The 21639-nt window shown below is 55.9% G+C and overlaps 1 protein-coding gene across 1 annotated transcript in view; it reads right to left on the bottom strand.

Moving 5' to 3' along the window:
• The window catches only part of PSD (pleckstrin and Sec7 domain containing), a 45705-nt gene that overhangs the window by 1916 nt on the left and 22150 nt on the right, over positions 1–21639 (bottom strand). Inside the window, 11 exon segments of the mRNA XM_039554182.1 lie at positions 237–380; positions 990–1134; positions 1458–1615; positions 2196–2266; positions 3090–3268; positions 4486–4529; positions 14053–14142; positions 14686–14744; positions 15540–15652; positions 16223–16303; positions 16813–17007. Of these exon segments, the coding sequence (XP_039410116.1) occupies positions 237–380; positions 990–1134; positions 1458–1615; positions 2196–2266; positions 3090–3268; positions 4486–4529; positions 14053–14142; positions 14686–14744; positions 15540–15652; positions 16223–16303; positions 16813–17007 (1279 nt within the window).

The raw sequence follows: 21639 nt of genomic DNA, 5'->3' as shown, positions 1-21639 counted from the left end.
AGAGAGGTTGGCAAGCTGGGTACTGTCCTATGGCCAGCATCCCTGCGGCAGGGGGGGGGATGCTCATGGTCCCTCCAACCCAGCCAGCATCCCAGGGCAGAGGAATACTTGTGGTCTTAGACCACGGCAGTGGCAGTGTAACTCAGCTGATGGGATGGGTTGGGCCCCTCACTGAGGATGGCCAAACAGGTAGGGGCAAAGGGCCTGAGGGTAGAGGGGGGCATCTTCCAGCTCACCTCAAATTCCAGGTACTCTTCCCTCTGCTTTAGCTCCTCGTACTCCTTGCCTTTCACCTTCTTCTCAGGCAGTGAGGAACGATGCTCCAGTAGCTCTGCTGACATTGTCTTGAACTTGGTCTCATGGTTCTTCACCTGTTCCTCCTGGGAAAGGGTGGCACTATGTCAGTGCCCTGCTCTGTCCCCCTGGTAATGTGAGCTGGCTGGGCACAGAACAGGTTTTTCCCCTTCTAGGAGCAGCCAGGATCTCAGCTTCTGCTCCCAGGTTTGATTTTTGTTTTTTTAAATGGCAGGCAAAATCACAGGCTTTTGGGGGGAATCTGCTCTCACCTCATAGCAGGACTGACTGCAGTCTTAAAGCAGAAAAATTTAATCCCTCTCAAACTAGGCTGGTGGTTTTTTAAATCCTTTCTGCTCTATGAATAACTGCCCTGGTATGCATGAGTGCCAGCTAATCCCCCCAGCTGGTTGCCTTTCAAGGTCCCTCGCAGGACCTTGCAAGTCATGATGTGGAACCACTTTCTCATCCATGGTCAGACCATCACCTGAGTCCAGCCCCACTGCCAGGAACAAGACCTCACTGTCTGCCCCCAATCTCAGTATCCCTTTTCTTTGTCTCCCCCTTGGCCCTTTACCTCGCTGGGGAGGCAGCTGGGTGCATGGCACCACATAGATCCCTCTATAGGGGAAAGTGCCACTGGCAGATCCAGGGGTTTGTCCCAGGCTCACCATTGCCCCCACACTGTGGCCCACCTGAGACAGCCTGGTGCAGGAGCTAGGCAGCAGCGGGCGGCTGAACTTCTTCTGGGAGCCGATGGCTGCGGGGAAGGGGGGTGCAGAGAACATGGCTGCCACCACGTTGATGCGTGTGATCCACGAGTGCATCTGTTCAGGGTTCCTGAGAAAAAAGGCCAAAATACAGATGGGCTATCTGTGTCAAAGACAGAGGGATCTGCTCTGCAGACAAAGTCTGAGTCCCCCAGGCCTGGCCCTGGCCAGCCATGGCATCTGGGACTCTACCCACAGCTAACCTGAGCCCGGCAGGGTAGGAAAAAGAGGAGCTGGGCAAAGCTCAGCACTGACACCAGGTCCCTCTCCTTCCAGAAAGGGCCAGGACAGGAGAGAGCAAGGTGGCCCTAAGCCCCATCCCACCCTACATTCAAGTCAGGGGAGTCCCTGTGCCCTGGCGTGGGGCCCAGCCAGGGATCCTGAAGGACTCACTGTGCTTGGAAAAGGAAGACCCTCCAGTCAGCTGTCCTGAGGTAGAAGACATTGGGTCGCTTGCTGTAGTCAGATGCCCGCGTGGCAAGTGAATGGTGGATGCTAATAGCATTCTTCAGTTCTTCTTCTGCCAGCGCCTTCCCTGGCTTATACTCCTCCTGCAAATCATGGGGTGTTTCAGAGCCAGCTCAGGAATGCACCCCACCATGAGTCAGCTCTATGAGGTTTCAGGAACTGCAGACTAGTGCTGGCTGTGGCAGGGCTTGGAGCTTACCCTCTACCAGGCAGCTGCAGACTCTGCTTCCAGCTCATGCTACACCCCTGGAGAGAGGCTGCACAACCTAGGTGCATTGGCTTGGCAACAGCACAGGGGCTGTTCCCCACTGCCCCCAGTTCCCTGTGTGTGTGCCTGCAGGGAACTGGATGTACAGCCCAATGCCCCACTCAGGGCAAAGACCCTGATGCCCTTCTTCCCAGCCAGGCCCCCTGCATGCAGAGCTCTCAGTTAGTAGTGCCTTTCACTGCCCAGGTTGTACCCAAGCAGCCTGGAAAAAGGAATGCCACCAGGTCCCCAAGCAGCTGCTCAGGCATGCAGGGTGCTGAGTCTACTTAAGCCAGGCTTTGCAGTGCTGTGTGTTGCAGCCCCTCTCTCACTGCTGTGGAGACTGCTGTGACCCACCCTCTGGACTGGAGACAATCCCTCTCCTTGGTGTGGACGTGGGTGGCCCTGCTGCCTACCTTCTGCAGGTAGAGAATCATCCCCTTCAGGATGGCGTGGAAGGGCTTCCAGCCGCGCTTCCCTCGGGGTGCTGCCGAGGAGGAGAGAGCAGCTCAGACATCAGCCTCAGAATCGAGCGGGGGTAAAAGCCACCCCCCCACCCTCCTCCAGCCAGCCCTGCCACAACGCACGTCACCCCACCCCCGGGACGGGCAGCACGCCAGGACCGTCCCTGCGCACCTGAGCCCATGCAGGCCGCGTGGCTGGCAGATGGTGCTGCTGGCAGGGGGGCCGCTGCTGCCTCCCGGGGCCAGCGCCGTGCTGCGCTCCCCCTGTGCTCCCCCCTGCGCTCCCCGCCTCGCTGCCTGTGCTCGGCTTCACCGCTGCCTCCACGCTCGGGCATGGGGACAAGGCAGTGCTGCCTGCCAGGTAATGCTGGCTTTGAAGGGCGGCTGCATCTAATCAGATCTAGGCAGCATTAGATGGCCAGGGCTTAGGAGGGATTTTATGGGGAATACAGTGAACATGCCTGGCAGTGCCCAACCAGCTGCAGCCCGCTGTAAGCCTTGTCTATCACACCACAGGACACCTTCCTTCATCCACACAATCCTGTGGCAGGGGTGCAACAGGAGACCCCACCCCATCACCCTGCCTGCCCCTTTCCCAGTGCTGTGGGCAGGGGCTTCACTTCCTGCCTGCTCGGCATCTGCCAAGCCCTGATGGTGCATGTGGATGGGCAGGGACAGGCCTTTCAGCTCCCCAGCCTGAGAGCTGAATTATGCCTGGCACAGCACTCATGCTGGAGGCTGGCATGATGCTACATTTGGACATCACATAGTGACTCTTGCCCTGCTTCCTGTTCACTTCTGGAGTTCACTAGTGCCCTCTTGCCCATGGCCTCCACAGGCACCTACTTTTCTTGCAGTCAGGATCAGCGTGGATCTTGCGGACTAACAGCCCATGCTTGTAAGTGGCAATGCTGGAGTCCTGGGAAAAGTCCAGAAAGGGGTTACTGCAGCTGCTGATGCGCTTGATGGACTTCGGGTTGGGATCTGCCAGCTCTGAGAGGGACTTTCTCAGCTCCTCCTCATCTCTGCCAATCAGATTTGGGTGGGGAAAGAGTTTGTTACCTTTCTGGGAAAAGCAAATACCAAGTTCCCCACTGGTCGGTGCCACTTTTAGGCCTGGCTTCTGAAAGGGAAGCCAGGAGCAGCAGGCCAGGATGAGCAGTCTTCCATCAGCACTGGTGAGCACCCCAAACCTAGCCATGCCCATGTGCCCCTGTCTCTCTACGCAGCCAAGGTGCTGCCTGGTTCCTTGAACGACAAGGCATTGGACTTTTACTGCTGATTCAGGGTGGGACCCCTGCCTGCCCCAGGGATTGAGGAGCCTTTTTTGGGCAGGGGTGTGACAGATGCCAGCCAGGCTGATGAGCCAGAAGCGATGGAGGAGCAGTACCCCAGGGCTTGGCACTACCACAGCGCCCCAGTCCACGGCATACAGGCTCACTGCTGGTCCCCAGCTGGTAGGAAGGAGGGTATAGAATGGAATGCCCCCACGAGGAGAGACGCAGGCTCTGGTCCCCACATTTTAAGGGTGGCAGCCAGACTACAGGGCCCAGAGCCAGAGGCAAAGGGGTGCAGGGGGACTGTGGTGGGAAGGCATTGGGCAGTACCATCCAAGGGCAGGAGCAGGTGTGGGCTCCCACCGGGTCACAGCCCCTCACTATGGGCAGGCTGCACTGGTGCCGCTCCCCCCCGCCCGCAGGAAGATGTGGGAGCCCAGAGCTGCTGCCTCCCCGCTCCCTCAGCCGCTCGCTGCTAATTAAACCCCTCAGCATCTGCCGGCGTCTCCATGGCAGCGGTCGAGCGCATCGCTCAGCACTGGGTAGGACCGGGCTGATTAATCCCTGCAGCGCAGGCGCTGCCGCTCCTGCTGCTGGAGATGGCAGCTGTAGGTGAGGGTGCAGGCACCCTGTGGGGCCCTGGCACAGCCACAGCACCTCCAGAGGCTGTCTATTCCCACCCTGGGCACAGCCACCAAGGCACAAACACATGCCAAAGCTGCAAGAAACCAGCCTCAGGTGGCTTTCCCCCAGCATGCTGGAGAAGGGACCCCCATGGCAGTGCTGAGGGCAGCCAGGGGTACACTGCCTGCACCCCAGCCCAACCCAGCCCAAGCTCCCTCTCCTGCTCTCATCCTCACAGGGGCACCTGCCCTGCAGCATCATGGCTTGTGTGGCCTCTGGGGCTGGCTGGACTCACTGCCCACCCAGTGCCATACAGCAGCATCCCCTGCAGGGGTACTTACATGGCCCACTGCAGCTTCTCGTTCTTGATGGAGCCATACAGAGCCTGCAGAGAGAAGAGTGGGGGGTCAGCAGGAGAGTGGTGCCAGGCTGGGGGTCTGCTCTGCGGAACAGAAGAGGCACGCCAGACTGGCTCAGGGACACCAGAGGTTAAGGTAACCTCATGTCAGTTCTGGTCCAGCCCTGTCCTGGCTAGGCTAGCCAGCTGACCTCGATTTAGGGGTACAGACACCTTCTGCTGGGGACCACGGGACCTGCAAACCACCCCCCACCTCAAGGACAATGCAGGGGATGGCCCTGGCATTTTGCCCTCTCCTACCCTCTGTCTCTACCTGCCCGTGACAGTGCCACAGTGTTAGCAGCATAAAGGTGAGGCACACCTAACATTTCCCAGTGCTTGGGAGAGCTGTTTCTCCCTATTCCAAGGTGCTCCAGACTGGTAAAAGTGGCAGCCTTCAGGAGGCCTGAGTCCAACGACAGCAAGCTTTTGGGACAGACTTCATTGGTGCATGCCTTCACCCCACTCAGTGGAACCTCAGCCTGCCCCACGGCCTCCAGAAGCTCCATGCTACAACAGACCACAGCCAACAACTTCACTGCAGTCAGCCACACACCCTGGGCTCATGGCAGCACCCAGCACTCCCCAGCAATGCATTGCTCCTGCAGGAGCACACTTTATGAGAGACTTCAGCACAGTGCTGGCCCTGCACTGGCAGAAACCCTGGCATGCTGTCCTTCATGAGACACTCAGAGGACCTTGTGGCTGGTCAAGGCAGGTGCTTGGAGTGGCTGTGGCCTGTCCCTACCCCCTCCCCAGCAACCCCAACACTTTTCCCTCCTTGGAGACCCAGACATCACCCATCTGAGCAAGGCAGGGTCTGCTGCCTGCATTTCTGCACAGGAACAAACTAAGCCTGCCTACAGCAGGATGCTTAAGGGCCCCGCTCCCAAGTGTTTGTCCGGTTTGAGCTGGGTGCAAGCCAGCAGTACTCAGCACAGCTCTGTAGTCAGGGAGGCTCCAGAGAGGGTTTCAACATAGTGCTCACAGAGGGCTTTGGAGCAAGATCTGGAAGGCATCATCCTTGGAGGAAAATACTCGAATCTTGCACAGGCTGTTCATGCAGCTGTCAACATCCATCACTGGGCCAGAGACTGCTGCTGAGAGATCTTGCTGGTGGCTGAGAAAGTACAGCTGGAGGCGTGCAGGGGCCCGGGAATGCTGGCCAGCAGACAGGCCCCAGCGATGTCTAGGGAAGGGACATTCATCACTCCCGAGAGGCGCAGCAGCCAGGATGGAGCAGGAACCCAGCTCTTTCCACACTTTCCCATCAGGGAAATGCTGGCATAGCACCAGCTTGTTTCTCAGAGGAAGGAAGGGATCGTCTCAATCTAGCAGGCAGAAAAGTTGGGTTCAGTTCTCCCCTGGGAAGACAGGAGACCTATAAAGGGGTAATAGCCTCAGAGCCTGAGAGAAGATTTGATCCCAGACCCATTAGTGCAGTCCCAGTGCCAGAGGGGCAGGATGCTAAGTTGTGAGCAGGAGATACCCACCAGCAGGCTGGCAGCAAGGCAGCCAGAGGAGCAAAGAGATTTAGAGAAGAATCTGTGAGGAAAAAGGCAATCCAGAGCCCTGCAGAACATAATCTGGGAGCAGAGCAGGGGGATAAGCAGGATCTCAGAGCAATGTGGATCATAAGGAGTCACCATGGGAAACAGAAGAGAAGGGATCTTAATCACTGCCGGGGATGCAGCTGAAAAATGCTGAGAACCAACAGATACAAAAAGGAGACTAAAAAAATGGCACATAGTGGCCACTGGAAATGGCCCAAAAGCACCTCAGAAAGAGCGGGCAGAATGGCACACGTGGCTTGGCTTCCATCTGGCTCATTGGTGATACAGAGAAGTGTCAACTCCCTGCCCCAAGGCAGGGAGATGTGAGCCAGCTGAGCAGGGATTTTGGAGGGCTGGAGAGAACCTCAGCCCCGTGCAGGGCTTGCGGGAGGATTGCTGCTAAATGCTGAGTGGATGAGCCGATAGCAGAAGATGCTTGAGGAGTAATTCAGGATGGCACAGTGTCGGATAACATCCTGGCAGAGTACTGTGTTACAAAAACCTGGGTGCTGGGACTCCAGGCTGAACTGCCTTATGGCTTCAAAAGGCCCCAGCTGCCCTGCTACAAGCCCCAACAGCATCCCACCAAGCCCATTACCAGCAGGGGTGCCAAGTACCCCACCTCAGAGACAGGGAGCAGGGGCTGCTCAGCACTCCTGTGCAAGGGAACAGGGAGACTGTGGGATTGAGAGGGCAACACAAAGCTTTACATCTACACTTAAAACCTGCCAAAATTCTGCTTGGCTAAATACCAACCTCATCCAAGACCAATCTCAGGTACAAAGCTGGTGGACTCAGCCCAAGTCCTAGCCGAGAAGATGCATTCCAGCCACAAAGCTCACTCTGCTGTTCTGGTCCTGTAGCAGAACCACTGCCTGTCACTCCACAAAATTCTGGGCTTTTTGGTGCACAGATCGTTTCTGCTAGGGAAGCGCAGGTGACGCAGGTTCCTGAAGCCTAACTCACAACCACGTCAGCAGAGACCACAGACACCAGATTCATCAGCAGGTCCCTCTCTCCAGACTCTCTTTGTTCCGTGGATTCATTTCCCCTGGGCCAAAAGGACAGCAACTCTTTGGCATCTCTGAGCTTGCAAGTACTACCCAAGAGAAAGCTGGGCACTGGCCACATGCCACTATGGATGATGACCCCAAGCATGGTTGGGGTTTTTTGCCATCGCTGGGTTATGAGCTCACTGTTGCAGCATGCCAGACCAGTCAGCCAGCTCTGCCCTAGACATGCGCAATGCTAAAGAGACCTAGGAATGTACTGTCCCAGTGGGATTTCTAACTGAATCAACATCTTTCTTTGGTGTTTTCCCTCCCAAAAGCAGGCTGAGAGGCTGTTCCTGAGTCCCGCTCTACCAAACGGTCTCAAGGACAGCTAAGGGGCTGCACTGGCAAGAGGCAGGTGGCTCTGATGTTCTAGCCCAGCCATAGGGCCAGCCCTGCTGGGGACAGCCTATGTAAGCAGGGCAGGGAGAAGACACCCCCCTTCAGCTCCTCAGCTCAGACCAGACCAGAGGCAAGATCCAGTGATGGTCTGGGGAGCTGAGTAATAAGCTGGTCTGAATACAGCTTTGGCACAGGACTGTACTGAGGACTGTAGCCCAGTACTCAAGTAACAGATGAAGGTTAAGGCAGGAATTTGGGCACTTGGATGAGGGTTTTAACCCTTTCTGGAGTGCCTCTTCTATGCATCATAAGTCTTATGGACACATCCTCCTTCCAGTCTGCTAGTTCCTCTGCTAAACACCACAGTGCTCAGCTCTCCATGCAGCAAGATGCCATGTGCGTATCAAGGCTCCTCTTCCTCTTGTCAGCCCTGTGACCAGCCATGGGTTCATGACATTCTTCAAGACAGACTTCACAGCCACCAAGCACCCTCCCTGCAGTCATTCTACCTCTCTCTGTGACTGACAGCATTTAAACATGAAAGCTCAATTGCTGGCTGTGCCCAACTTTTCCTTAGCAAAATATCTTCGCTACACCCAGCCACAAAGCTCTGTGAGGTCCCCCAGGCACACAGACCCTCCAGCTGCACAGATCTGAACAGTACAGCCAGATCAGAGCTGTATGTTGGATGGAACTGTACCTGTCGGGTCCCTAATTCACCTCAGCAGCACCCCCCCGCATTTCCTGCCTGCCCAGCATGCACAACCCATGCTCAAGAACAACTCATCACCTGGCACACACCAGCCCTGCTGCATACATCCCCGTGTCCCTCCCTCCCCTCTGCTGCAGAGGGGTTCCTGTGTGCACACAGAGCAGAGTGACTTGAGGACAGACTTTTTTCCCCGTAAAATGGGCTGCCACGGGGACAATGTCCTGTGCATGACCTTCCACCCTGCTGCAGTCATGGGTGGCAGCAGGTGACAGCTACCCATCTTGGCCCCACACTTTTGACTCAGTAACACTGTAAGCTGCACCAACCTCTTTCAAAATATTTAAACTACTCCTTGCCCAGGCAACTATCTCCCCCAGGACAGCAGACCCTTCCCAGCGCAGCCCCACAGCGCGGGAAGCAGCGACCGAGCATCTCCCAACTGCATGTTTCCATCCGAGTGCGTCACAACTTAATGCTGCCCCCAGACCGTACTGCGCTATGACAGCACCGCGGCTTGGCACGGCCCCGATGGCCCCACCGGGCTGGTTTTAGCCACGGGGGCAGCCCAAGTAGCTCTGGGGTAACCCTGACTGCTCTGCCCCAGCTTGCCTGCGAGGAAGGGGCCGGTGTGGGCTCTTCTCCCGCTACTACACCGGAGGCAGGCACCCGACCGAGGCAGGACGCGCCCAGAGACAGCCTGTTCGCTTCTTCCCACCCAGGACCGATGCGCACCAGCCTAATATCTCCAAAACGGATGCCGGCTCACAGCGAGCACGCTCTCGGCAATAAAAAGCCCGTTTTTGCCCAGGAAGCCACTCCTTCCTCTCTAACTCTGCTCGGCTGGGTGCCGGGGCTGCGGCGCTGCCCCTCCGCGTTGCCTTGCGGCTCTCCCCGACGCCCAGGTGGGTGCCAGTCTGCCCTGGCTGGGGTGACAGGGCACGGCGCAGCGCAACCCTTGGCAGAGAGCCCGCAGAGCTCGTCACTTATGCTAAGCCGTAGGGGCAGCTCCCAACGGTACGGCTCTGTCCTGGATTCCTCTCGCAGCGATGTTTTCGAGCAAGCACTGCTGCCAGACCACGGTAAGCGGCGCAATGTCACCCAGGTCTTGCCGCGCTCCCGCCACCTCCGTGATCGGGGTGGGATGAAGGGGGCAGAAATGCAGGATTGGGGACGGGGACCCTCGGGAGGAGGGGGCATGGTGGAGACCCGGCTCCGCAGAAAGCAGGAACGAGAGGGAGATGGAGGCTGACTGCTCCGTACCAGGGCTGAGGCTCTTGCAGCGAGCGACCGTCCGGGCATGTTCACCCACCCGTGTCCCCGCCGGGGCGCAGGGCGCTGCGCATTCCCCCACGGAATTCCCCCCGCTTCCCCGGCCCGCCGCTTACCGGCTTCTTCTTGCGGCGGCTCTGGATGCGGCTGACCACCAGGTCGGTGTAGAGCACCGGCTTGAGGGTCCGGGAGCGCTGGGGCCAGCCGTAGCAGAAGGTCTCCACGCCGCGGTAGTTGCGCCCGTAGCGCACCGAGCACATGGAGCGGGACCGCATGCGCCCCGCGCTGCTGTTGATGCTGTTGACGCCGATCATCCTGCCGGCGGGGGGCCGGCGGGGCGCCCGGCGCGGAGCCCGGCGGACCGGACCGGACCTGCCCTGCCCTTCCCTGCCCGGCCGTGCCCTGCCGTGCCTGCCGCGGCCGCTTCGCCGCCGCCGCCTGTTGAAGCGGGGCCGGGCCGGGCCGGGCTCGGCGGCGGCTCTCGACAGAGGCGGGGCTGCCCCGCCCCGCCCGCCGCAGCCAATGGCGACCCGCGGCGCCCGGCCGGGCTGAGCCGCGCCGAGGGGCCGGCAGTGGGCACCGCACCTGGGGGGACAGCATCCCTGACGCTGATGCCACACGAGTTGCCGGACCTGCCTCCGGTGCACCAGCTGGCCCTCCCTGCTTCCTTCCCCCGGAGAGTGGGAGCAGGTGGCTGCACCCTCCTGGGGGGGCCGCGGTGGTGACATCTCCTGAATTCCAGGGGCCAGGTGGCACCTCCACTCGGTTCCAGCTGGGCAGGCTTCAGCTGCTGTTGCAGCCCGGCCCACACCAGGGACCTACAAAGCCGGTAGGAGATGGGGCCAGCGGACACGTGCTCAGACTTCCCATCTTCAGTGTCCACCCCACACTTAAGCCTCTTGCCTGTCCCCCCTCCCAGGTCAGGCCAGAAACAGCAGTAGCTACAGTCACCCAGCTGCTTATGGGCAGGACAGAGATGCTTCAGGCAGTTGCTCCCGAAGAAGCAAAGAGCTCGGCATCCTTGCAGAAAGCACGAGGATCGATGTGTAATTTAGTTAGGCTTGACTGAGCAGGAGATGCAGCCGTGGAGAGGGGGAAATTTTCCACTCAGTCCTAACTGTTTGGCATAGTGATCATTTGGCACAACTTGTGAGGGAGGGGGCATGGATGCCTGGCACATCAGATGTACTGGGCTGCCCTTTCGGCCAAGGGAGCCATGGGAGACAGGGGCAGAGCAGCCTATCGCTCCCAGGGGAAACAGGCAAAAAAAAAAAAAAAATAGCCCGAGGGATTACACTGAGCAAGCGTTCCTGTGATTATAGCTCAGAGGTGGGAGCCAGGGCTTTCTTCCCACATTGCTAATCACTTACCCAGCACTCTGAGCGTCTGAGCCCTGCTGTTGTGCCTCCAAGCTGGAAGGTGGGGGCCCATCCTACCTTCCTCCCCCGAGGACCCGACTGCATTGTCAGGCTTAATTCATTAACATTTGTGACGTGCTCTGGGCTCCTAGGCTGGAAGGCAGCACAGATTTGGCTCACTCCTGCAATTGCTAAGCAGTGCTGGTGAGAAATGGGGCCCGATTTGGCCCTGCTGTCAGCCAGTGAAGCACAAGGTTAAGCTAAAAGGATAAGGAAGATGGGGATGAGCTAAGGCTCCACAAAGTGATCAATCATGTAAAGGTCAAATCCACACCTGAAATGTAGCAGACAATCAGCAACACTGCGTGAAATCCCAGGGGACCTGGGCTGAAATCACACTGTCAAGAGAAAAGCAACATCTCAAGAGCTAACCAAAATACCACCAGCTCCAGGATGTCCTGCTTCCACCTCCTTCCTTGCTGCATGGATAGCTGCCTTCATATGGCCACAGGAGTTCAGCCTGCATTTGTGGGCATCTTTGGGAACGGCATTATATGGGTTCTTATATCCCTGGCATGGCTCCATGCCTTATCAGGGGAACATCTCAGCTGGAGAGCTGGGCAGCCCTGCCTGTAGAGTATAGTTCTCCAGGGGATCTTTCAGAGACAGAGGAAAGGGTTTCCAGCAGCAGTGCTAGTAAGGCAGCACTGCCTTAGTTCCAGCAGCGGTGCTGTGCAGGGCATAGTGAGGCACTGGCAGTGAGGGGGATGTGATGCTCAGCTGTGAAAGCTTTTCAAGTGTTTTCATTGCTTCTGCATAAAACTGGGACTGTTTACATGTATTATCTAGTAGCAGATAAAGTTCTCGTCTGACTCAAGCTGCCACATGCTCTCAGGCATCATGCTGCGTTTGTCTTGGGACTCCCTGCAGCCAGAGACAAGGGGAGTGCTCAGGCTCCCTGTGGGTCTATTCCTGATGCTGTCCTCAGAGTCACAGGGGATGGTGGCCATATGCCCCTGCAGCCACCTAGGTCCTGCCCTACTGCCCCAGTTCCCTGGCAGCAAGTGCTTTGGGTGAGAGCCACCTCCAGCCCTGAAGTCCATGGGGTAGCAGCCTGTGCTATCTACCCAGGCAGGCTGGGAAGAACCCCCAGGACCCTTCTTCTGTGGTGCCGGAGCTGCCCAAGACCCAGCCTTGAGCTTTGGGAAGCTCTCGTGAAGCCTGCCAGCCCTTCCCCTCCCCTTACCCTTAGGAAATGCGTGTGCTCCAGGAGCGCTAAAATTAGCCAGACAGCTGTGCGGCACGCTTGCACAGGAGGCTCAGTCCCCAGGCACAGCCTGCCTGCCAGGTCTGCCAAGGAGGAAGCATCCTGCCTGGGGTAACAGGGCTAATGCAGGTTGACACAGGGAGGGCAGCAGGAGAGCCTTTCCCCATTTGTCTGCCCCTGAGCCTGTGCAGGGACCAAAGCGCCAAGCAGCCAAAAGCGGTGGGCAGAAGGGAAAGAGTGTCTTCTCTGGATGTGCTGGCTAAGGCTGCCCAGGAGAGGCACAAGTTCCCCTTGTCAGTCCTCTCCCCAGCACAAGCCAACAGCCCTTTCTCCATCTCACCTGCTCCAGAATCCCACGCCCTCTTGCATGGGCAGGGGGTTTCCGAAGCAGAGTGGTGCTTCAGGTGAGGAGCTGCAGCCTGCCCTGCCTGAGGTTCCTCACACTGTCTTTCACTCCCCCTCCCCAGCATGGCTCCTGTACAGAGGCGGCTGAAAAGCGGCGGTGGGAAGCACCACAGCTGCAGAGGGAACAGGCCATTTTTAGCAGAGCAGCCTCCCAGCTGCTGGGCTGCAGGCAGAGCTGTGCGGGGCTGTGCTGCAACACTGCAGCCTCCCTCCACTTCCTTACACCCAGCAAACGCCTTGGCCCCTGCCCGTGAGAGAAGGCCTGTAGCTTCATGGCACTTCCTCGCTGTCCTATTTCCCTCTGTCTGGGATCTGATGTGGTAACTGGATCTCATATGTTTGAACTGCTGGTGCTTTGTGGGGGGCAAGTTTAATAGGGCAATGCCTCAAGTGTGGGCACCCAACCACGGGGCAGTGAGGGATGCAAAGAGGGCACACCAAGAAGTCTGTGGAGCTCAGATACCAAGGTGCAGCAGCACTGAAGGGCTGGGGTTCAGGGTCCACATTTCACATGTTTCCATCCATTTTGTGTGCTTAAAGCCTTTTCTGGAGCTAGGTTTAAAATTAGAGGAGAATTTTTCCTGAGTAACTCCTTTTACATGCGAAGTGTGGGCTGAGAGGGAGGACAGCCCTATTGAGAACTGCTGGTAACCCCTTAATGATGGGGTGAGCGACAAAGCCAGGAATAAACCCACAAAGGCTGAAAAGGGAGCTCAGCTTTTCACCCTCTGTTGTCTTTTTTCATCAACCACCTCCCCCCCGTTGTGGCTCCAGCACCCTGTGGGAACCCATCTTCCACATCACGAGTATTTGCCAACTGTAGCACTTCACCAACAGCAGCGGTTTCTGCCTGGAAGACCCCATGGGAGCTAAGCTTATTCCCAGGGTCTGAGACGGGGAGACAGCAGTTTAGAAAACCCTCCTGAGAGCAGGCGATGCCAGAGAAGCGCAGCAGTCCAAGGCCAGAGGTGCTTGCTGAACACTGCTCTCCCTGACCAAGCCCCACTAGGAACTGGGTCAGGCAGGGAGAAGGCAGGAGTGCCCCAGTCACACCAGTGTGGTGAGTTCCCAGATCCGAGGTTTTAACCTCTAGCCCACTCTCCCCATCGCAATGCCTTGCCCATATCACCTGTGTCACCGAAGATGGCTCCAGTCCCAGGGCCTGGCCAAAGTTTTGGGCCCCAGTACTTCAGGGAGTCAGAAAGGGCTGAGTACCACAGAACTGATACCAGGAAGCCTCTGGCTGCAGCTGAGCAAACCAGCCCTAGTAAGGTGCCCCATGAGTGCTCCCTTGCCTGCAATACAGGCACAGCAACAGCAATGAGGGAATCAGAACCCCAGGCAAAGTTCCAGTGTCCTCCTGGGGGAATGGAGCAGCCCATGTTCCCCTCAGGAAGGCAGGAGCACAACTGCAGGCTCAGGTAATATCACTGTTCTTGCATGTTAACGCATCTTGCATTCATAGCATCTCAGGTAGCCCTCCATGTGATCCAGCCCAAAGCTCTCACTCTGCTCCTGCTGTGTGGCCAGCCATGGAGAACAACCAAATTTACCTTGAGCAGCTCCTTGGGGAAGTCAGTGCCTCCATTGAGTCCCTCCAAGTTGCCAATGAAGTCGGAGCAGGACATTCTCTTCCCAATGTTCTGGGGGTGTCAGGGGGAGAGAAACATTGGGATTACCTTTGGGACAGAGGTCATTGCTGGCTGGAGCAGGCCCCACAGCCCAGGAACAGACACCCCATCTCTGCAGAGGGGTGAGGGACCAGCCAGGTCTCGGGAAGGCTGCTTGCAGGTATGGGGAAGTTGCTGGCTTTGCAGACACTCCAGGAGTTTTAAATAGCCTCCTTTTTCAAAATTGTGTGCTCCATGCTCCCAATGACAGCTGGTTTTGGAGTCTCATTCCCACCTTCTTTCCCTGCTCAGTTTTCTTTTCTGTCCTCGTTCCACCTCTACATCTTTCAGCTCAGCAAGTCTCCTTCAAAGCCCCGTTCTCTCCTTCATCAGCCCCTCCTCTCATTAGCCTTTCTCCTCTATCCTCACCAAACACATCAGGAGTGACCAGCCAGGCCCAGGGTCCCATGTTTCCTGCTCATGTGGCACTGTCCTCACTCTTCCCCAAGCACTTACAGTTTCAGGGTGGTGGGATCAGACAGGGGACAGACCGGGGCAATGGCAGTGGTAACTTACATGTCCGTGCAGATCTGTGTTTAGCAGCATCAGGGCGCACGTGAGGGTGTGGGCTCCGTCTGCAGCACAAGCACAGGACAGGAATTAGAGCCCCCAGCTCAGCCCTGCAGCTGGCAGTCCAGTGCCTCAGCATCTTAGGAAGGATACGGGGTCTCTGAGCCTCCAAGACAGCACTGAGCCCCCCCCAACCTGGGCACAAGGGGACACAGCAGTCACTGCAGTGCTGACAGCATGCAGGTGAGTAGGTAGGAGGCTGCTGGTTCCAAACCTGAGCATACAAATTCCCTTCCAAGCCTGCAGCCCCTATAGCCAGGCAGTCATGCTGTAGCTAATCCTGCAGAGCTCCTAGCATGGCAAGGTAGGACCAACACAGCCTCTGCCAGCCAGGCAGCCCAAAGCTCACCTGTCCCAGAGCCAGCCCAGAGCAGACCCAGCATAGGAATACACACAGAGGAGGTGCAAAGACATGAAATAGTATAAAGTGGGTGCCTGTGCTCCTCAAATGTCAGGCGCACAAGTTTCCTCACTTAGATATTCCCTGAGCTGAGGGTCTGAGAGCTGGGGTCTCTTTGGTGAGGAGTGTGCTAAGGGTGCCTCTTGCACTAATCTGCTCAAAGTCAGAATTAAGAATGGGTTGAGCCCTAATTATGCATCATCCAACCAGACCAGGCTTAAAAAAATATATATAAAGCATCTGTTATTTGAGGGAAATTACATACCGGGGCTATCTTCTAAGGCATCAGTATAGGCTCTCTGCCTGCTCTCTAGTTTCAGTTTGAGCACATTCACCAAGCTCAGAAACACATAGGCTCCCCTGAAACATGCACACCCCCCACAGACATGCAGTTTCCTACCTTCTGAAGAGATGGAATTAGGATTACACTCATAGTAGCGCTGGGAAAAATGAGCCAGCACCCGCTCTCGCTCTTGTGTCTCTCCCATCAAGGCCAGCTCTTTTAGAAAGGACCTGAAAAAGCAGCAGCAGCAGCATCAGTGTTGGTCACACATGAAATCCACTACAGTTTCTGCAACACACCCTGTGCAGGAATGGAGCTGTGCTTTCTGGTTTGGAGACCTTCCTGTGTGCTGGATGAAGCCCTGCCTTTGCACATCCTTCCCTCCCTCCAAACCCACTGCGGGACTCTCCTCCAAGTCCATAGCACCATATCCTGCTGGCACATTGCAGAGACCTACAACCAATCTCAGGACCTACACTGGGAAAGGAGGCAGGTGTAACAACAGAAGGATTTGAGTTCAAGACCTGGAAACCCAGGCCTAGGTGAACCTGACTGTCATTCAACTGCACTGACCATTAAATTAAGACCAGGGGTGTTTTTTCTTGGTTGCATGGCTGAGAGACCATCTGGGAAAACACCCTCTCCTATTTAAGAGGTAAGAGGATCTCCAGGTGGGAGTCAAGGGGTCTGCCTGCTCCTGCAGATCTCTACGTGGTTGCAGAGCTGTAGAGGGCACGGTCTGTTGGGACCCCACTCTGGTGGCCACCACACATACACATGTACACACACTCAGCTCTGACCTGAGAGCCTGATCCAGACTCATCCCTGTGAACACAAAGAACTTCAGATATTCCCCTGCCACCATCCTGCTGAACTCGTTGCTGAAATAGAAAAAGGGGAGGCTGAGAATGGGATTGACCAGACTGTGGGGACAGCCAAAGGCACACGGGCTGGGTGGATTCTAGGAGACTGGGAGCTCCCCAGGGTTGCAAGAGGCATGCCAAGGACAGAGACCCCATGCTCCCATGAAACTCAGAGAAGTCACCCACAAATTCACTGTGAATAGTGGGCATGTAAGAGAAAATGAAGAAGCTATAGAGGGAAGGGCCCCCGAGAGGTCAGCTAGCCACCCCCTGCCCCAACACCTTACTGAAGCATCCGAGATGCAGTCATGGTAGGAAGGTATGAAAATCTGGATGTCTTCCAGGTTTTAAGACCTTTAGAGGGAACATCTGGTGCAGATGTACCAATCACGAGGAGTGGGTTTTGAGGTCCTGCTAGCGGCTCCTTGCCAGCCTGGTGCCCCACAAGGGCAGCAGCTGCAGGTGCAGCGCAGATGCAAGTGAGCTCCTTGCAGAATGGAATATTCCTTCCAAATACCCACACGTACTTCTTCCCCAAGTGGCGAGCCACATCTGCTTTTTTAAAGCCATCCAGATTGTAGAGCCTCTTGGCCAGGCGTTTGGCAGCCTCCAGGTCAGCCTTGTGTCCATTGGAAAGCGTGTCCGTGCTGCCCAGGGCCAGCTGCTCCACACTGTCCATCTCCGACTCCGAGTCTGAAACCAGCTGGCTCTGGGGGCGGTCGCTGCAATGGGAAGGGACACTCCACGTTAGCCTGCCTACAGATCCTTTCCTTGTTCAGCTTCTCAGGAAATGCATGTTCCTCACCCTGCTTTGGAGACTAGCTACTCACTGCTGGGACCCAGGATGAACTGCACTGGTCAGAGACACTCTGATATCAGCTAAGGGAGGTAAGGGAAGGTGTGGGAATATAGGTTTGGGAGGAGAGGTGGGGTGATGGGACAGCACCAGTGACTGAGTGACTGAACCAAGGCACTCAAACCAACAATCACACTGCATGTGGAAGGAAAGGACAACTACTCCAAAGTCCCCCACTTTGAATCTGTGAAACTGTATGTGTGGGCTCAGGCTCTGCCAAGCTCAGCTGTAGCAGAGACTTGGAGCAGAAACATGTGCACATCACATGCTGTCCTACAGCTCCGTACTCATTTTTTAATCTGGACAAACTCCTGTGTTGCTCTCAAGTGCAGTTTCTACCCAAGACAAGACAACTATAATTCCTTCATTCGCCTTTTCCCACCCACGGATTTCAAAGCACTACACAGACAGCAAAGCCAAGGCAGAGAGGGCGAGGATGAAGGAAAACCCCCCTGGCCTCCCAGCTCACAGTGGGGTGCACTGTCTTCTCCAGGCTGCCCATCAGCTCTCGGCCCACCACACCTTAAATGGCCATGTTAGGAGACACTCTTGGCTTGGCCCCCGAAGCAATCTGACTCAGCTGTGCAGAAGTTATCCCAACCAAAAGCTGGTTGAATCTAATCAACAACAAACGTTAAACAACTCTGACCTCGCCCAAATTTTCTGGCAGCCCTTGCAATGTTCCAGTCTGATTTATTTTTAAAAGTCTCTAATTGAGTTTTAAGAGGCCTGGTCTCCTGAGCCAATTACCCAAGCCAGTCTCCTTGAGGCTCTGCTTTTTTCAAGAAGGACAAGCCTCCTCCTGCTCAGCACTGCCTGTCCCAGGGGAGCCCTGCACAATACTGACAGGCGGCGTCATGCCCCGGGGGGCTCTCAGGTGCCATCCTCTCCACCCTCCTGTCACCCCCAGCCACCATGCAGCAGGAGAAGCTGCTCTGCATTCAAACCTGTGGGTCAGACACTTCCTAGTGAAAGCAGCTCCAACACCGTGCAGGTCCTTGGAGACTTGCTTTTCTCAGACCACTGCTGAACTCAGCGGTGCCAGGAGGTGATTGTGGTAAGACCTGGATAGGTGGCTGAGGCAGATCTGTGCCCAGTTGGCTCCAGTCCTCCCCAGGGAGACTACCCATCACTCCAATGTACCCTGGTGGAAACATCCATGAGAGTGGTCACAAGGTCACTAGGAGTTCATCAGGTCTGACTCCACCAGCTCTGGGGAGCTGTGCTGGGCAGGCAGTTTCCAGCATCACTGTCTGCATCATCAGCACACCCCATCCTGTGGGCAAATCTTCCACCTGCCGAAAAGCTCTTCTCCTCCCAAAACAGCCACATCCAAAGGTGCTGCTGGCATGGGCCCTGGTGCCTGGCTGTGCCTTCACTGTCTGGCAGGGTCAAAGTTGCTCTGACAGTGGAACAGGCTGGGTGCTGCTGGGCCAGTGCTGGGCACACACCTGGGCCCCACTTCATCTCCTTGTGTGGCTGCAGTTACTGCAACCTCAACCAAGGACAGAGGTCACAGGCTCTTTGATTCCCAGAGGCAGAGGAGACGAATCCATCCCAGCAACTGGCACCTGCCAGCCATGGGTTGTGGCTGATTTTTTGCTAAAATCCTTATCTGCTATCACAAGGGCACAGGCACTGTCCCCTTTGCAGCCCAGCAGTTCCAAGGGTGCTTTTCCAGTCACAGGCTGAGCTACAAAATGCAATGCCACCCCTCCAACACTCCCCATGCTCCAACTGCATCTCCAGAGCAAGTCGCTGCTCAGTCACCCTCTCAAAATCTTTTAGTTCTTCTCTGCACCATCCCTAAAACTCCTGATATCTTTCTGGACCTCATCTATCCTGCCTGAGAGGTTGTCGTCCCTCACATGGCCAGTTCCTGGAGCATCCAGAGACAAACCTAGAGCTCCAAATCTCCCCGCATGACCTCTCTTCCCAGTCTATGGTCCTCAGCTTTCCTACCTAGTGCTGAGCATCCAGGCATGGAGCCATTTACTAAATCTCTCTTGTCCTTCAATACTTGTATCTTGCTGCAGGGTCCTAGCCTGTTACTACAATTCCTGCCTTGCTACTTGCAATGAGCATGCAGGGATCTCAAAGCTTGAGTCTCAGTGGAATCTGCTGCTCCCTCCCTCACCAAGTCCCAGTACTAATTTGGTGTTTTTCATCAGCAAAGCATAACCTTGCTCTCAGGACGAGGTACTACTCAACCATGCCATGAAATGGGTTTTTTTTCTAGCACTCAAGCCACTCTCATGCAGTTAAATATGGACAGTCAGCCTCTATAGGCTCAGAATGCCTTCTTTGTGGCACCTGTCTTCCACCACTCAAAGCCCCAAATGGCTTGGAGAATGTGCAGCTTAAAGACAGGAAAACAAGAGCCCAATTCTCAAGTAAATGGAGAGCAGAGCAAGAGACGTGTCCATGTCAGAGGTAACTGAGGTTATGCTAATTTTCTTGCCAATAAACTAATTGCAGGTCTCAGGGTGAGGGTTTTTTGGTGTACTTAGTAAAGTGACATTTTAGTTTGGCCTGAAGAAACACTGAGATAATATTTTTTACATTAAATGCACACTTAAGGAATAAAGATCAAATTTGATATTGTGCAAGTATCCTCAGTGTGCCTGAAATAAGTCATTCCTAAGCAGACACAGAGCTAGCTCATCCCTCTCCCTGCTGCCACCACTCACATCACTGGGAGCACAGGTCCCCCTGTCACCTGAGAGGTGTTTGCTAGAGCCCAGTGTGCTGCAGTGAGGCACATCTGGGGGTCTCTGCAAGGAAGGCACGTGATCCAGCACAGGGCTCAGGGCTCACCCTGGGACAGAGGCTCTTCACTGACCACTTCCCACCCCAGCTCAGCAGAAGGACTCATTGTGCTTCCCTGTCCTGGAAAACTGCTGTAGAATCATGGTCCTGCTCAGGGCCACCATACCACACACACTCCTTCTCCCAGGTCAGATGGTACTCCAGGGCCCAAATGTTCCTTCTCAGGGCCAAACACTCCTTTTCTGGAGCTGGATCATCATGTCACCTCAATATTCCTCCTCTAGCTGACCGCCCAGAGCCCAGAAGCAGAGACCACAGTACCTTCCCTGGCTGCAATACAGTGTGTCACTGCAGGAGTCCTGACATCCTCTCCACCTTGCCACCATCAACCAAGCCTACCTGGCACCATGTTTGCTCCATGGCTGCCAGCAACCAGGAGCAAATCTTCTCTTCTGGATGTGGAGCAGCAAGAAGGCACTAGTTCTGTAAAGCCAGGCCCAAGGGGCTCACCTCCACCTCTGAGATGCCAGCACGGACCTATCTGCAGCAACAACCTGTTCCCCAGGAGCTGGGGTGTGCTCAGCTAAGTTCCTGGGCTGTCCAGGTCTGTCCTGACACATTTTCAGACAGGACACGTGCTGTAGGAAACTCCAGACACAATTCAAGTATCTCTTGCTCCCCACATGAGGTTGGTTTCATCCTACACCATGAAGGGACATGGCAAGGAGCCTGGTGCAAATCCACAAAGGACAGGTGCATGCGGCAGAGTAGCACTCTCCCCTCAATTCTGGAAGGCCCACATGCATAGCTAGATGCTCGTTGCCTCTGCCAAGCAAACCAAGCCTGCCTAATGTTGCTGCTAAGAATGTACCAGACCGGATCTTTGGCTGAGCTAAATAAAAGCTGCTCCTTCCATCGGTCTCAGTGGAGCGACTTTGATTTATGACAGCAAAGATCTGGGCCGGTTCATTCCTCACAGAACTGAAGTTAGGGCTGGGAGGACACCTGAAGGTCAGCTAAACCAGCCTCCAATCACAGGCAGGGCTGGTTGTGCTTTCTGGCAGCTCTGGAGTCCAACAATCACCCAGCCACAGCAGCACCCACCAGCATTACTGCTGACAGATCCAGATAGGACTGAACTTTGGGCATCTGTGCACCTCCTCAGTCTTGTTTCTCTGCAGACTTCAAGAACCTCCCCTGCAGCACCAGCCTTCTCTGGAGATGTCTATCTGTCCTCCATCACCCCATCCCACCAGCTCTTCTTGTGAGGGACACAACTGCTCCTGCAGAGGACAGGGACTGACGCTACAGTCCACGAAACAATTTCTGATGCCAGCTGAGAGCCTTAAATATCCAGTTACTCACCTGCTGGATGGAGGGTTGTCTTCTCCTTCAGAAACACAGATGCCATGGGGTCAGCACAGGAAAACCTGGGTGTCTTGGACTCTTGGGCCAAGACCAGCCCAGGGGTTCTGAGTCAGATCCGAGAGCTGAAATTAATGCCTGACACATGGGGCTGCATCCCACACATATGTGCTACTGCTCAGGCCTCTGCAAGCAGACCTGCCATCCCTGGGATCCACTGTCCTCTGTGCCATGGTGGGCTGATGTGTCTTATGTCCTGGCTCCTGCTGCCCTTCATGGATTGACATGGCCTGCCTGGGGGAAAATTCCCCCAAGGCTTGTCCTCCATTTCTTGCTGTGCCAATGCTTGTGGGGAGACCTCTTC

This window comes from Corvus cornix, chromosome 6, assembly GCF_000738735.6.
Source record: "Corvus cornix cornix isolate S_Up_H32 chromosome 6, ASM73873v5, whole genome shotgun sequence".
In the NCBI taxonomy this organism is placed as follows: Eukaryota; Metazoa; Chordata; class Aves; order Passeriformes; family Corvidae; genus Corvus; species Corvus cornix.
This window is presented reverse-complemented; position numbering and strand designations above follow the sequence as displayed.